Consider the following 14,040-nt stretch of genomic DNA (forward strand, 5'->3'; position numbering starts at 1 on the left):
GGATGTCTTTACTGTTATTATACAATGTAGAAAATAGTAAAAAATAAAGAAAAACCCTTGAATGAGTAGGTGTGTCCAAACCTGTGACTCATACTGTATGTGTGAGTGTGTAAGTCAATGGATTGATTTGTGTGTGTGTGTGTGTTCTTAAATATGTGTATGCTTACTTGTGTCTGTCCACTCCAGTCTATTTGGCTATATGAGTGTGTGTTTGTGTTCCACCCTCCTTCCTCAGCTCAGTGGATGCCATGCCAGCTCCATGACAGAGCCCCCAGGTAGTGTCCTGTACTTTACCAGCAGGGTGGAATGATTGTTCTCCACTTCAACCCAACCTGCCAGACTCTCATTTCACAATGAAAGGGAGGATTTCCTGTCCCAGGGTTGAGAGGGAGGGCAGATGTAGTGAATGTAGTGCCTGCTCCAATTTTCCCCTGGTCAGAAGCCCATCATATCGTAACTACTGTACTGTAGCTACCCCACCATACTACTGGGCAGGGCGGAACCCACTAAGGGGCACTGGGTTCACAAGAACCAACCCAATTAGGTATTCATTGACCTGAGCTAAGAAATGTGAACTATGCTGACTTACAGTATCAAGTCATTGATTTCTTATCACTGTCGAGCTCAAACTCAAAGTGTTCTCTAAGAATTTTTTGATCATGGGAATCTTTTGGAATGCATGTGTTCAAAGGAGACTGGCAGAATTAGAACGCAACATGCAACAATTTCAACGATTTTACTGAGTTACAGTTTATATAAATCAGTCAATAGAAATAAATCAATTAGGCACTGGGAAGGGGTGCAGACATGGGTGGGCCTTGTAGGGCATAGCCCCAGCCACTGGGGAGCCAGGCCCAGCCACTGGGGAGCCAGGCCCAGCCACTGGGGAGCCAGGCCCATCCACTGGGGAGCCAGGCCCATCCACTGGGGAGCCAGGCACATCCACTGGGGAGCCAGGCCCATCCACTGGGGAGCCAGGCACAGCCAATCAGAATGAGTTTCTCCCCACAAAAGGGCTTTATTACAGACAGAAATACTCCTCGGTTTCAATCAGCTCTCTGGGTGACTGGTCTCAAATGATCCCGCAGGTGAAGAAGGCGGATGTGGAGGTCCTGGGCTGGCGTGGTTACACATGGTCTGCGGTTGTGAGGGCGGTTGGACGTACTGCCAAATTCTCTAAAACTATGTTTGAGGCGACTTATGGTACAGAAATTAACATTCAATTCCCTGGCCCCAGCTCTGGTGGACATCCGTGCAGTCAGCATGATAATTGCACGCTCCCTAAAAACTTGAGACATCGGTGTTGTGTGACAAAAGTGCACATTTTAGAGTGGCCTTTTATTGTCCCCAGCACAAGATCCACCTGTGTAATGATCATGCTGTTTAATCTGCTTCTTGATATGCCACACCTGTCAGGTGGATGGATTATTTTAGCAAAGGAGAAATGCTCAATTTAAGGGATGTAAACAAACTTGTGCACAAAATTTGAGAGAAATAAGCTTTTAGTGTCTATGGAATATTTCTGGGATCTTTAACACTTTACATGTTGCGTTTATATTTTTGTTCAGCGTAAGTAACCATAAAGTTACCAGTAACCTGATTTAAATCCCATATGGGTGGTAAAGTAGTTTCTATCTGGTCTTCACTGTGAACATAACATGCAATCTTCTGCATTAGCAATCTATATAGTTTATAAGCCAAACATGGGAGAAACAAAAGCACACGATTTCATGGTTTCCCATTAAACGGATCTGCCTTACCTCTGAGGCACTGGAAAAAACATTTTATTTAGTCTACAATGTTGAACCATGTTTTGGCATCCTCCGTTAGTCAATAACATTGCTCCGATTGTTTCAAGTTGAAGTACAAGTTGAATGGGCTCGTTTTGTCCACGAGACTCAAGTGAACAGATTTAACTCTATAGGGCGTTTTTGCTCTGCTTAGTTTACAGTTTGAGTATCAGCCAGAGGAATAAGCACTGACATGTTTACCAACCATTAGCTGGCCATGAATTGTAATAAAACCAGACCAAACAAATCCATAACTCGAGAGCCGAATACAACTGAAAACCTCTTTTACAAGCCTGTATGTCTGATGGTCTGTTCATTGAAAACCTATGCAGGCCTATTAGGCCCGAGTTTATAGCAAAGTTGTAAAGCAAAAAAATGAACTGTAATGACTGGATGGCAAACAAATTAGTGATTTAATAGAGCAGAACTTGTTCTCCAATCCAAAGTCGCACGCACACACTTAGCTAATTGCTAGTACTCCCCACCCCTTGTTAAAACCTTAGTGAACCATTACAACTCCTCTCCCGTCTCCAACCTCTGGCTCTGAGAGCTTTCAGAGATCTTTAGGCTAAGCCTGAACAAGTATCTGGGGAGAGGAGTAGACAATGAATATGACGAGTCTCCTCTCCAGTCCAGTTAGCTACCATTAATTTTCCCATTAGACACCTCTGCAAGCGTTATAATGGCAAAATAAGTTTGTTAATTAACAAATAACATAATTCACTGCCATCATGCCCGGTATGAACTTCCCAAAAAGTTCTAAATGTACAAGCAACTGGAAAAATGTCTTGTCTGGAAATAATATATTGTTTTGACCAAGTGCGCACATGCCAAATTCACCTCTTCGGGAAAGATCACTGTAAAATTGTACCCTATATTGTCTACTTAATCTACAGTGCCGTCAGAAAGACACAGGCATCCTTCTTAATTCAGTTGCCTGAGAGGAATGAAACTACTCAGGGATTTCATCATGGTGACTTTAAAACAGTTACAGAGTTTAATGCCTGAGATGGGAGAAAAACTGAGGATGGATCAACAACATTGTAGTTACTCCACAATAGTAACCTAAATGAATGAAAATATTCCAAAACATGCATCCTGTTTGCAATAAGGCACTAAAGTAAAACTGCAGAAATGAATACAAAGCATTATGTTTGGGGCAAATCCAACACAAGACATCACCGAGTACCGCTCTTCATATTTTAAAGCATGCTAGTGGCTGCATCATGTTATGGGTATGCTTGTCATTGGCAAGGACTGGGGAGTTTTTTTGGGATAAAAGGAACCAGAATAAAGCTAAGTACAGGAAAAAGAGGAAAACCTGGTTCAGTCTGCTTTCCAACAGACACTGGGAGACAAATTCACCTTTCAGCAAGACAATAACCTAAAACACAAGGCCAAATATAGACTGGAGTTGTTTACCAAGACGACATTGAATGTTCCTAATTGACCTAGTTACAGTTTTGAATGAAATTAACTTGAAAATCTATGGCAAGACTTGAAAATGGCTGTCCAGCAATGATCAACAACCAATTTGACAGAGGTTGAAGAATTACACAAATTATAATAGGCAAATATTATGCAATCCAGGTGTGCAAAGCTCTTAGAAACTTACCCAGAAAGACTCACAGCTGTAACCGCTGCCAAATGTGATTCTAATATGTATTGACTCAGGGGTGTGAATACTTAAATTAGATATTTCTGTACTTAATTTCCAATACATTTGCAAAAATGTTGACTTTGTCATTATGGGGTACTGAGTGTAGATGGGTGACCCAAAAAATATATTTAATCCATTTTGAATTCAGGCTGTAACACAACAAATATGGAAAAAGTCAAGGGGTATGAATACTTTCTGAAGGTACAGTATATCACCAAAAAAAAAAGGTTTGTTTGTGAATTAAATTAATTATACAATGAATGATGTACCTTAACTCCCGTTGATTTAGTCAATGTGTAATAAAAAGTGGATCCTATGAGTATTTCACAGCAATGATCAGACTGGCTTGTTTTCTTCTATTCCCTTTTCCTTGAACATAAGCTATTTAAACCAACTGGAATTGAAAAAATTTAACAAAAATTATTGGCCCATATTTTAACTGCAGGCTATGATTAGCGTAACCTTGGGCCTTCACTGAGGCACATTTAATTTCTTCCCAGACCATACATAAAATACACACCTCTACAAATCAGATGGACATGTCTCCATATCACATTTTGTTGATTAGTCAGGGGTTAACAATGAGAAATAAAATAAGCATGCCATAAAGCATTTTTTAAACTAAGCAGTTACACATTTCTTTCAGATTCCTCAATACAATGCTGTGAGCTATTCCCAAAAGTGTGATCTACTGCTCAGGTTTCCACACTTCAATAAGTGTATTTATCTAAAATCATTCATTTCTGTCATCATTTTATGCACTGATGTTTAACAGTAAAATGCTTTCTAATGACCTTGGAGAACTGTCTTAGAATCACATTTTAACATCACTTTCCCAGTTTAACGTGAAGAACACTTCAAAACGGAGATACAATTAGATATTTCTCTGTCGGTGTTAAATACACAAAACAAAACAAATAATTGGGTTCAATATGTTTTTGGGGGCCATTTTGTGTTGTTGTTGACTTTGCACATGAGTGCCAAATTACTCTCATGTGGAGACAGCGTTTTGCCACATGCCGTCAGAGCAGAATTCCATGACAATGTCAGAGTCATTCATCTGGGAAGACTTCCCATAACCTCCATGGAAAACGCTATCGGACTGGAATTATGTGCCTCTGCAAAAAACACTAACAACCGTAAGAATGTATGAATACTTTCTGAAGGCATTGTACTTATATTGTTGCATTACGTGTAGCGCATGAAACGACAGGTAGACATGACATTCATCCACTGCTGTAAGTGATAGAATGAATGATCTTTCGGGATACTGTACTGCTGCTGGATCAGCCAACCTGTACATGGAAGTAATGACTGATTTTATCGGAGGCGCCGATGAGGTGGATTTGGCGCATGCACACTCGCTCAAAAACAATACAGATTCTTTCCAGACAAATAATTTTTTCAGTTGCATGTCAATTTTTATTTAGAACTTTTTTTGGTGGTACATAACAGTGGTAAATGACGATAGTTATCTAAAAACCTAAAAGGGTTCTTCGGCTGTCCCCATAGGAGAACCAGTATCTGGGCAGAGAAACGAGTATCTGGTTCCAGGTACAACACTTTTTTGTACAATGTAGAACCCTTTACACATAGGATTCTACATGGAACTCAAAATATTTCTCCCTGCAACCAAAAGGGTTTCTAGCTGGAACCAAAAAGAGTTATCCTATGGGGACAGCTGAGAACCCTTCTGGGACCATTTTTACTAAGAGTGTGGGCTAGAGAGGAAACTTGTCATATTCATCATCTCTTTCTTTGCCCAGATACTGGTTCAGGCTTAAATAAACTGTCTAAATATGTTTGGAGTGTTCCAGAAACCTGCCATTTACGGAATCAACACCTTCCATCTGTTTATTCATCACACCATCCATCCCTCCTGTAAATTAAAGTGTGTCTGTGTCTGGTGAAGCTTGTGCGTTCATCATCAGGTCCAGGTCACCCTCCTTCCCAGAAGGTTCTCTTAATATCAGCCTTCCTATTCTGACTGCAGTGAAAAGGGAGGCTGACATCAGTCTTAAAGGAGGCTGACATCCTGAGACCAAGGTCTACAGAGCAGTGCAGCAGAGCAGATTGGAGCAGACTCCCTCGTTCCTGGTGCTAAGCATCAACAGCTATCGGATATGTTGCATCTGGCCTACATTTTGTCACATTTTAGCATTATATTTTCCAAAACATTTAGCGAGAAAAGGGAGGGGGGAGGTGGGTCAAAGAAAGGAAAGCGTGAAAAGAGTACATTTTGATGACAGAGAACTCCCTGCCTCTCTCCCTCCCCTCCCCTCCCTCCCATCCCCTCCTCCCATCCCCTCCCCTTCCCTCCTCCTGTCAGATAGGCACCAGCCTATCTGACACACACATCTGTGGAGCAGAGCATAAATGTAAAGTATGCAAAGTCAAATAAACAAACGACATACAGACGGCACTGTTTTAAATGGAGGCAGAATTCTGATCTCATAATCGTCACTAATTTTCAGCCTTCCAGTGTCTCTTGGCTGAGACAGAACCTACCTACCTACCTACCTACCTACCTACCTACCTACCTACCTACGTACATAATTGCAAATGGTTTTCTAATGATCAATTAGCCTTTTAAAACAATAAACTTGGATTAGCTAACACAACGTGCCATTGGAACACAGGAGTGATGGCTGCTGATAATAGGCCTCTGTATGCCTATGTAGACATTCCATAACAAATCTGCTGTTTCCAGCTACAATAGTCATTTACAACATTAATAATGTCTACACTGTATTTCTGATCAATTTTATGTTATTTTAATGGACAAAAAAAATGTGCTTTTCTTTCAAAAACAAGGACATTTCTAAGTGACCCCAAACAGTAGTGTAGGTAAATTGCAATTGGTCCAGAACAGAGCAGCACTTAGATGTACACGGAGGGCAAATGTCAGTAAAATGCAGGTGATCTCTCCTGGCTCAAAGTTGAGGAGAGATTGACTGCATCACTTTTGGTCTTTGTGTGAGGTGTTGATGTGTTGAAAGTACCGGAATGTCTGCTCAAGTAGTTGGCACACAGTTCGGACACTCATCGGTACCACACAAGACATGCAATCACAGTCCCCAGGTCCAGAACAGAAAAACGCATAGTATTAAATAGAGCGATGACTACATAAAACTCTCTGCCAGCCCAGGTAACACAAGCTAGCAAAAAAAACAGATTAAAAATCAGATAAAAGTACACCATTACGGCAAAATGGTAACTGTGAAGAGACACAGACATTTTTATATATTTTGAATTGTAATTTGCACTGTATTATATATTGTCTTATGTAGGCGGGTGGCCTTGCACAAGCCTTTGTTTCTGTGAGCCAGAATGGATCGTAAGGCAGGAGACATCTGAGTATTATGTAGTATGATGTAGTATTATTTAGTGTTATGCATATTATGTATTTTATTTGTTTTTTTTATTCCTGTTTGGAGCCCAGGAAGAGTAGCTGTTGCCTTAGCAGCCATTAATTGGGGATCCCAATAAAATACTAAATACTATTGATTCCATTGCAAAAGGCATGCTCAATCAAGCCCAGCTAAGGTATTGTACATTATTTGGAACACTATTTCAACCCAGGTTTGGGGGCCGGGCCTGCTACTCACTGTGCTGTTCAGTCTGGTCGGAATGAATCATCTGGGTTAACTAAGTATGCTTCATTGTTGAGCATTTAGCACCAGTTGCCAGCAGACCAAACATCTCCAGGGAGAGTCTTGTGTGGTTGACATTTACCCACAACCGAAACCATGGTCATAAACAAACCATGTAACAATACTTGTTCCCTCACCACGGTAAGGACTCATGGGCAGTGATTATGGCAGTGCTGTGTAATGTTGTAGTATTTTTTCCCGAAGATTTCATGTCAAGTCTTTACGATCAACCTGTGACATTACAGTAGTGAGCATGTTAAAGCATAAATAGTATAACGTCAGACATGCATTTGTAAGTGGGTTGCATTAAACATCCCATCTGTGTTACATACTGTAGACACACATAATAAAAGTGTGTGTTGCGTACAGAACAGTCAGGGAGCTATGGTACAGCCTGGACATTTCCAGGGCTCTCCTTTTGAAATATGCGTCTATTAAACCAACTCATCCATCCCAAATCTGGTTTGGTTTCTACAACATTCATAGTTACAAAAAATTGTGATGCTCAGAATCTATAACCAGTGTGTAAGTCATCACTCCACGCTACATGTTCTGTAAGCGCTTCAGATGTTTGGATAAGTGATTTCCCAGCCGCAATATCCTGTTCTAAAATGGCTTCGGAGAGAGAGTGCAGTAGTGAGAGAGCATGTTTTAATATAAAACTGCCAAAGATGGAGAGAATGTCAGAGCAGTTAACAGTCCTGCCAGTGAGTGTGTGAGAGTAATGAATAAACACAGCAGAATGAGAGTCTTATCTCCAGGAGCCCCTGCTCACTCCAGCGCTGAAAGGGGTCATGGAGCAACAATGTACACACGGCCTGGTTCTCAGAGTGTAACTCAAGACCAGGGTTGCGCAAAGGTACCGGTAATTTACCAAAGGTACCGGAACATTCAGTAATTTTGGTTATTAACAAATAATGTATGGCAATCTATTGTAACTTTGGTAATTTATAGTTGAACATTTTCGCATTTTTCCCATATTGTACATGAGTGGTAACACTTACCCTAATGAATAAATAAAAAAACATCTAATCAACAATTGACTTTTTTTCACAACTGCCACCAGTTTGGTGCCAAAACATTAACAACAAAGACATATTGATATAGTAAAAAAGTAAATAAAATATATAAAGGATATTTCATGCTGAACTCATATTAAACACCAATGGTATTCACTAAGTTGATATTTAGGAAAATGTTTTACAGCTTTGTTATTCTATTTAAAAAATATATATATATATATATTTGATGTGTGAAAAGGCAACACAGAGGGCCAGAGATAATTACAGACACCTGTGATAATCTGAAGTACCCAAAAGGGCCACTAGATGTCTTACGACCAATTACATAAAATCCTTGAAAGATACAAAATGTCTGGTAATTTACTGGTAGACTTAGAAAGTTAGCAGTAATATACCCTCCCTTTGAACACTACTCAAGTCCCAATCAAGGTATAATGCAGATGGTGTATCCATTCCTCTAAAGAATCTAAAACGTCATTTTTTTCCTGTTAATAGTTTTAAGTGGATTCAGTCATTTCAGTTTTGAAGAAGATGTGATCCGATCATATTACTTTTAAGTCTTCCCCTAAGTAGGTGCCCCATGGCACTGAGCAGTAGCCCCTCTGCCAACGGGCCACGAGACACCAGGGTGTCAATTTAATCCTGTTATCCCTTCCTGGCAACCCACCTCATACAAAGGGATTAAGCCCAGAAAGGTGGTTCGCTCACAAACACACGTCTCCAATAAAGAACCAGAGAGCTGCTGCAAAGCTCAACAAAGTAGAGCAGAACCCAACCAGTGGTGAAGCAGGGGCAACACAACACAGCAAGCCAGGGCAATTCATCACCAGTCTGCCCGACTGACAGGCGAGGTGTGCCATTCGATCTGCCATGATTTCCTTCACCTTCAACTGCGGCCAGGAGAGTGTCATTGACGGAGAGAACTAATGGATTAGAATCCTCTGAAGTCCTGAAGGCCTGAGCGTCAACGCCAAAAGAGGCAAACTGGCTTCCAGGGCATCCAGGCAGCACTGCATGCAGGACAAATCTAACCGACTCATGCTTTTAATTCTATTGAGACTGGCTGGAAGGAAATGAACAGAGTCGGTGGAACTTTTGTTATTTTTAATCCTCTGCAGGCCTCTGCATGCTTGTCAGGGTTATGTCATTAACAGTGTTTGTCATAAAACAGAAACTAATGACTCTGGCACGGTTTTTGAAATCCGTCATTGAATGGACTAAAGTAACATAGTACACTGAGGTGTGAAATGAAACACTGACATCTGATACCCTTCTTGGCAATTTAACATGCAGAAGAGTGAACAAACTCTGGTTACATTACTTTGTGTAACTAAGTACAGAAAAGTATGGGTGAGAGAAGAGTTTGTCGAAGGCCAGGATAGTTATTATTCTCAGAGGGGATTGGCAGTAGGATTGGAAGCTGAAGAATGTTTGGTCTTTCCTTCACAAGCCTCATACTATCCAGACACTTCAAGGTAAACATATGATGGAAGTGGATACCACAGGAAACGCCATTAATGAAAAGATAATTAGCTAATTTACATCAAACAGAATGTGCTCAGAGCAGGCAGTCGTACAGAGAGATCTTTATTCAACTGTAGTCTCTGCATTCAATTTAGTCAGACTAGGGCTGCATCCGAAATGGAACCCTATGCCCTTTATAGTTCACTACTTTTGACAAGGGCCCAAAAGTAATGCACTATGTAGGAAATAGGGTGCCATTTGGGACTGTGTCTTTGAGGAAGAGGCCACTTAACCCCAGCTGTCCTCCTCAGATTTATTTTGATCAGAATAACATCCCATCCTCAATCTATTCGTCTGACAGATGGTGTTTGTTTGTGGGAATGTTTCAAAAAAACTTGAAATAAGACAGAGCAGCAGTCTGCCACAGTACAGTACCTGCTCAGGGATACCAGACAGAGTTATACTGACAAGCTGCATATGCATTAACCAACTCCTTTCCTGACTTTCCCTCATGCATCATAACTCATTTACACTCGCAAGAAAACAGTCTCCAATCCCATTCTCATGATAACTGTCCAAAGTATGAGCAAGCAGAGGGTTTTTTCGGTGCCGAACCCTCTTAAAAAGGTGATTGGGTGTTAATGGGGTTTGCATTACTTTCAGATAATTGACACTTATTTGGAACGAGATAGAGGGTGGTTTCTTAACGTTCCACTCACAGACGGAGACAGATGGAGCCGGTTTCAGCACCTCAAAACAACTTTGATAGGGATGGATTGTATATTCACTGAAGATCAAAGTTTGGCTCCTAAGCCAATATTGATATTCGCTGGCTCCTCCATCTGTACGCTGTACATTCTGCCTGAGCTGAGCTGCTCTCGAAAGCTGAACTGAGCTCTGTTTGTTTCTAACGAGGCAATTGGCTCACCGGTTTAGGTCAGTGCAAAGAAGAGTTTGAAGAAAACTGCTGTGAGGGCAAAAAGGGAAAACACAATATTAGATGAGTAAATATCTTATCTAAGAGATCCGCTTTCAAATATCAGAGGTGCTTAACAGGAGAATGGGGTTTCTATTGACATACAAGTTAACTTGCTATCCAATAAAGTCTAATAAAAAGGAGATTTTTCACGTTACTTTGTGGTTTTTCCAACCTATGTATCAAGCATCATAAATGCTTATGTCGTGTCAAAATGAGATGAATTTGTCATAAGGTGGTTATAACAGGTGTCTGACATGTCACATTACTGATGCATTACTGTATGTAGAGTTTCTGATGCATCACCTCAATTAAGTTTGACCATATACTTCCATCACACTCATTAACATTGCACATCCAGCCACCGATTAAGATACAGTTAAATATAAGACTATATAAGGGCAAAATATTCCAGTCATGGGTTTTAATATGGACTGTATCAGCTCCACCATCTATAACTCCATCTGACACAGTTTAGAGAGAATAATAGCTTGGACTCAGACACTAACAGCTGGGGAACAGAAGATGATTTCATTATTTTGAGGGGAAAAAATACATCTTTAAAAGTGCTGTGGAACAGAAGAATAACACAAGCTCAGATCCACACCACCGTTCACATGGGAATTCATTATTGGTCAATTCTACATGATGTACTGTAGCTGACGGAGAAGAGGGACCCTCTCATGCACACTGACATGCTGTAGTACTGTAAGGGACTGGGCTTTACATTACACTGGCTAGCTACACAGACGGAAACCATTTACCGTTTAAGAACCAAACGGAAGCAAACAGAGCAAAATGAGAGTTTCTATTGGACAAATTCAGTTAGGTCCCTCCCTGTTTCGTTCCGTTTGCTTCCGTTTTGCTACAGAATCGGCGTAATGAATATGCCCCTGATTTCACTCACACTCAAAAACACTGAAACCTGTTGGAAACTGTCCTGTCTAGAAACCAAACATACGTCACTTTGTACTAAGCCAGGTCGCTTAGATTTCTGTATTTATAAGTGTAGGATGATGACTACATCTTTTATAGTTCACTCTTCCTGAAGAGCACTTCCAACACAAGCCCGTTTTTGGCCAGTTCCTCCTGCTTTATCTGATATCGTATAAATTAAATACAATTTATGTTTGTTTTATAACCTCCACAATCCTTTCATTTCACTTTTAAATTTAAGCTATTATGTTGTTGTTTAAGTCATCAAATAAAATCAAGTTGAAAATATTTGCTGGAGATCCAATTATTGGATCAATATTACCATGTGTGACACAAATTTTCGCAATGACTAGCTTTTATATATCCTCAACATAAATCCTTTACAATTCTTAAAAGAGAAATACATACCTTGGATAGAAACGAGCCAGACTGCATAAAGCACAGTTATGATATCTGTATTTAGACACTGAATCTGCTGACATTGACAATGCTCTCTAAAAACGCCACAACAACCACTCTAAGCCTGCAGGCATAAATACTGTATCTGGTCCAAAACCTGGACAATATTAGCCACAACTACAAGAATACAAAGCACATGCTAATATGGAGCATATTACCATTGTGTTTTTAATTATAACCGAGACAGTGAGCGGTGCATCTGCAATGCAATGGAACAGTGGTCAGATAGAATAAAGACTACTGAATCGTCATACTGTAAGTGCAGCTTTCAAAAGTAATATTCAGTTAGAATTATGCTATATATTTTAGATGCAAACATTTTAAGGGTATTTGAGAGAGAAACATTTTTGCTTTTATATGGAGAAAAGGTTTTGCATAGGATTTGTGAGCATTATGCCCAGAAATGAGTTATCTGAATTGCTTACTAGACAGGTCTTCTTCAGCAGGGATTGTAGACAAAATAAACAGACAAGACAGGGTCAGTATATATCAATGCATGCATGACAAATATACCATACACGTTATGAAATAGGCAGAACCGCACACACAACAAATAGGTTGGAGTGATTAAAGTGTCTGTGTAACAACTGAGAAGCGTAAAGAGAAACACAGAGACAGACCTGCACCTGTTCTAAAATACCTGCACCCTAAGCCTGCTATCTAGGTAGCAGAGGTCATGGCTGAGTTCACCTAGGCACACACCTACCTCCTTGAAGTGAGGGCTGAATCAGAGCTAGGTAGAAGAATCCATGAAGGAGTGATAGAACCATTCTGTTAGCCATCTCGCTCCACAATGCACCACCCCTCTCCTGATCGGCTGTTTTTATTCTCCTCAAGCTAATTACCAATAACCAGAGGTCTTTACGTACAGAAGAAAGAAAAAAAATTGGAAAAAACACGTGAAAAAAAGAGAAAAGATATGGGACACTACGTAATTAAGAGAGGGCAAAGACTTTCGGTTCAATGGATCACTTCGTTTTTCCCCCTCCCCTATGTCTGGTGTTCCTGTTTTTATTCTAGTGACTCCTGCCAACAGAGCAAGCTCTGCTGCCAGAGAGAGAGAGAGAAGAGAAGAGGGAGAGAAGAGAAAGAGAGAGGGAAGGAGAGCGAGAGGGAGAGACAGAAGGAGAGACCCCCTCCTTCCCACCCCCCTCATGTCTGCCAGACATTTGCATTGATTCAGGGAAGACGTATCTTTTAAAGTACACAGTGAGAGAGACAGAAAGAGAGAGAGACAGGGAGAAAAAGAAAAATAGAGACTGACGAAGAGAAAGAGAGTGAGAGTAAACCAGTGAACAAATCTTGGGAAATTACCTGTTTTCCATGACTGTTTCTTTCAGTAAAAGAGTAGTGAGTTTTCAGCAACACAACATTGCTTCTTGAGGTTTTTTTTCTGCAGGTTCAGTGGTGTGCCGATGACCCTAAATCCTTTCAGACAGAGGGAACAACTTTCAAAGAGTTTAGACCTCAATTCAATAACAAACTTGGAACAAAATTTCAAGGCAGAAACTTAACAGAGACAGTAGTCAGTCTGCAGAGGCTAGAAATAGCAATGCAGCCTGCCCGCCGGGCCAAGTGTGAAGAGCGGTTCTAGAAGGGTGACAACACTATCAGCGTCACAGATAGAGACATGGCAGTTGGAGAAATGCCTTCTAACAAACATCAGACTGTTGTTCTGAATAGCCTAACAGCTAGGCCGACCGGGTCAACAGCGTAAATGTTTAAACATACACATACAGTTACATCTCCAACTGTGACCCCCTATGGAGAAACGAAGCTTGAAGCAGCCCATTCCGATTCACAACCTTGACACAGTTTGACAATCTACTGTCCTGAGTTACCCTGCCAGGATAAGGACAGACCTCTGAGCTATTAATCAGCTTGAGAGGCATTCCGATAACGTTTTGACGACAGACCCTACCTATGTGGTCTCCATGGAAGCAGAGAGACTGCTGGGTAGATATCGCCTGTTGCTGCCCCTGGATCTCAGAAAGCATTCTGCTCATGGCCAAAATTCCTCTTTTATGAGAGTTTCCAAAGTCAGCATATTGTACAGGCATTAGGAGAGAAATAATTAACT

General features: G+C 40.7%; 1 protein-coding gene across 30 annotated transcripts in view; it reads right to left on the minus strand.

Annotated features, from left to right (window-relative positions):
• Nucleotides 1–12,971, minus strand: part of LOC112265467 (elastin) — a 96,632-nt gene extending 83,661 nt beyond the window's left edge. For 12 of the 30 annotated variants that reach the window (XM_042296178.1, XM_042296166.1, XM_042296181.1 and 9 more), the window contains exon 1: nucleotides 12,667–12,970. In XM_042296178.1, coding sequence (XP_042152112.1) covers nucleotides 12,667–12,742 — 76 coding nt within the window. In that variant the 5' untranslated portion in view covers nucleotides 12,743–12,970. Of the gene's footprint in view, nucleotides 1–12,666 lie in introns of all 30 variants that reach the window. The other 18 variants (XM_042296162.1, XM_042296175.1, XM_042296169.1 and 15 more) reach the window with 5 other exon arrangements.
• Nucleotides 12,972–14,040: the final 1,069 nt, after the last annotated feature.

This window comes from Oncorhynchus tshawytscha, linkage group LG13, assembly GCF_018296145.1.
Source record: "Oncorhynchus tshawytscha isolate Ot180627B linkage group LG13, Otsh_v2.0, whole genome shotgun sequence".
Classification (NCBI taxonomy): domain Eukaryota; kingdom Metazoa; phylum Chordata; class Actinopteri; order Salmoniformes; family Salmonidae; genus Oncorhynchus; species Oncorhynchus tshawytscha.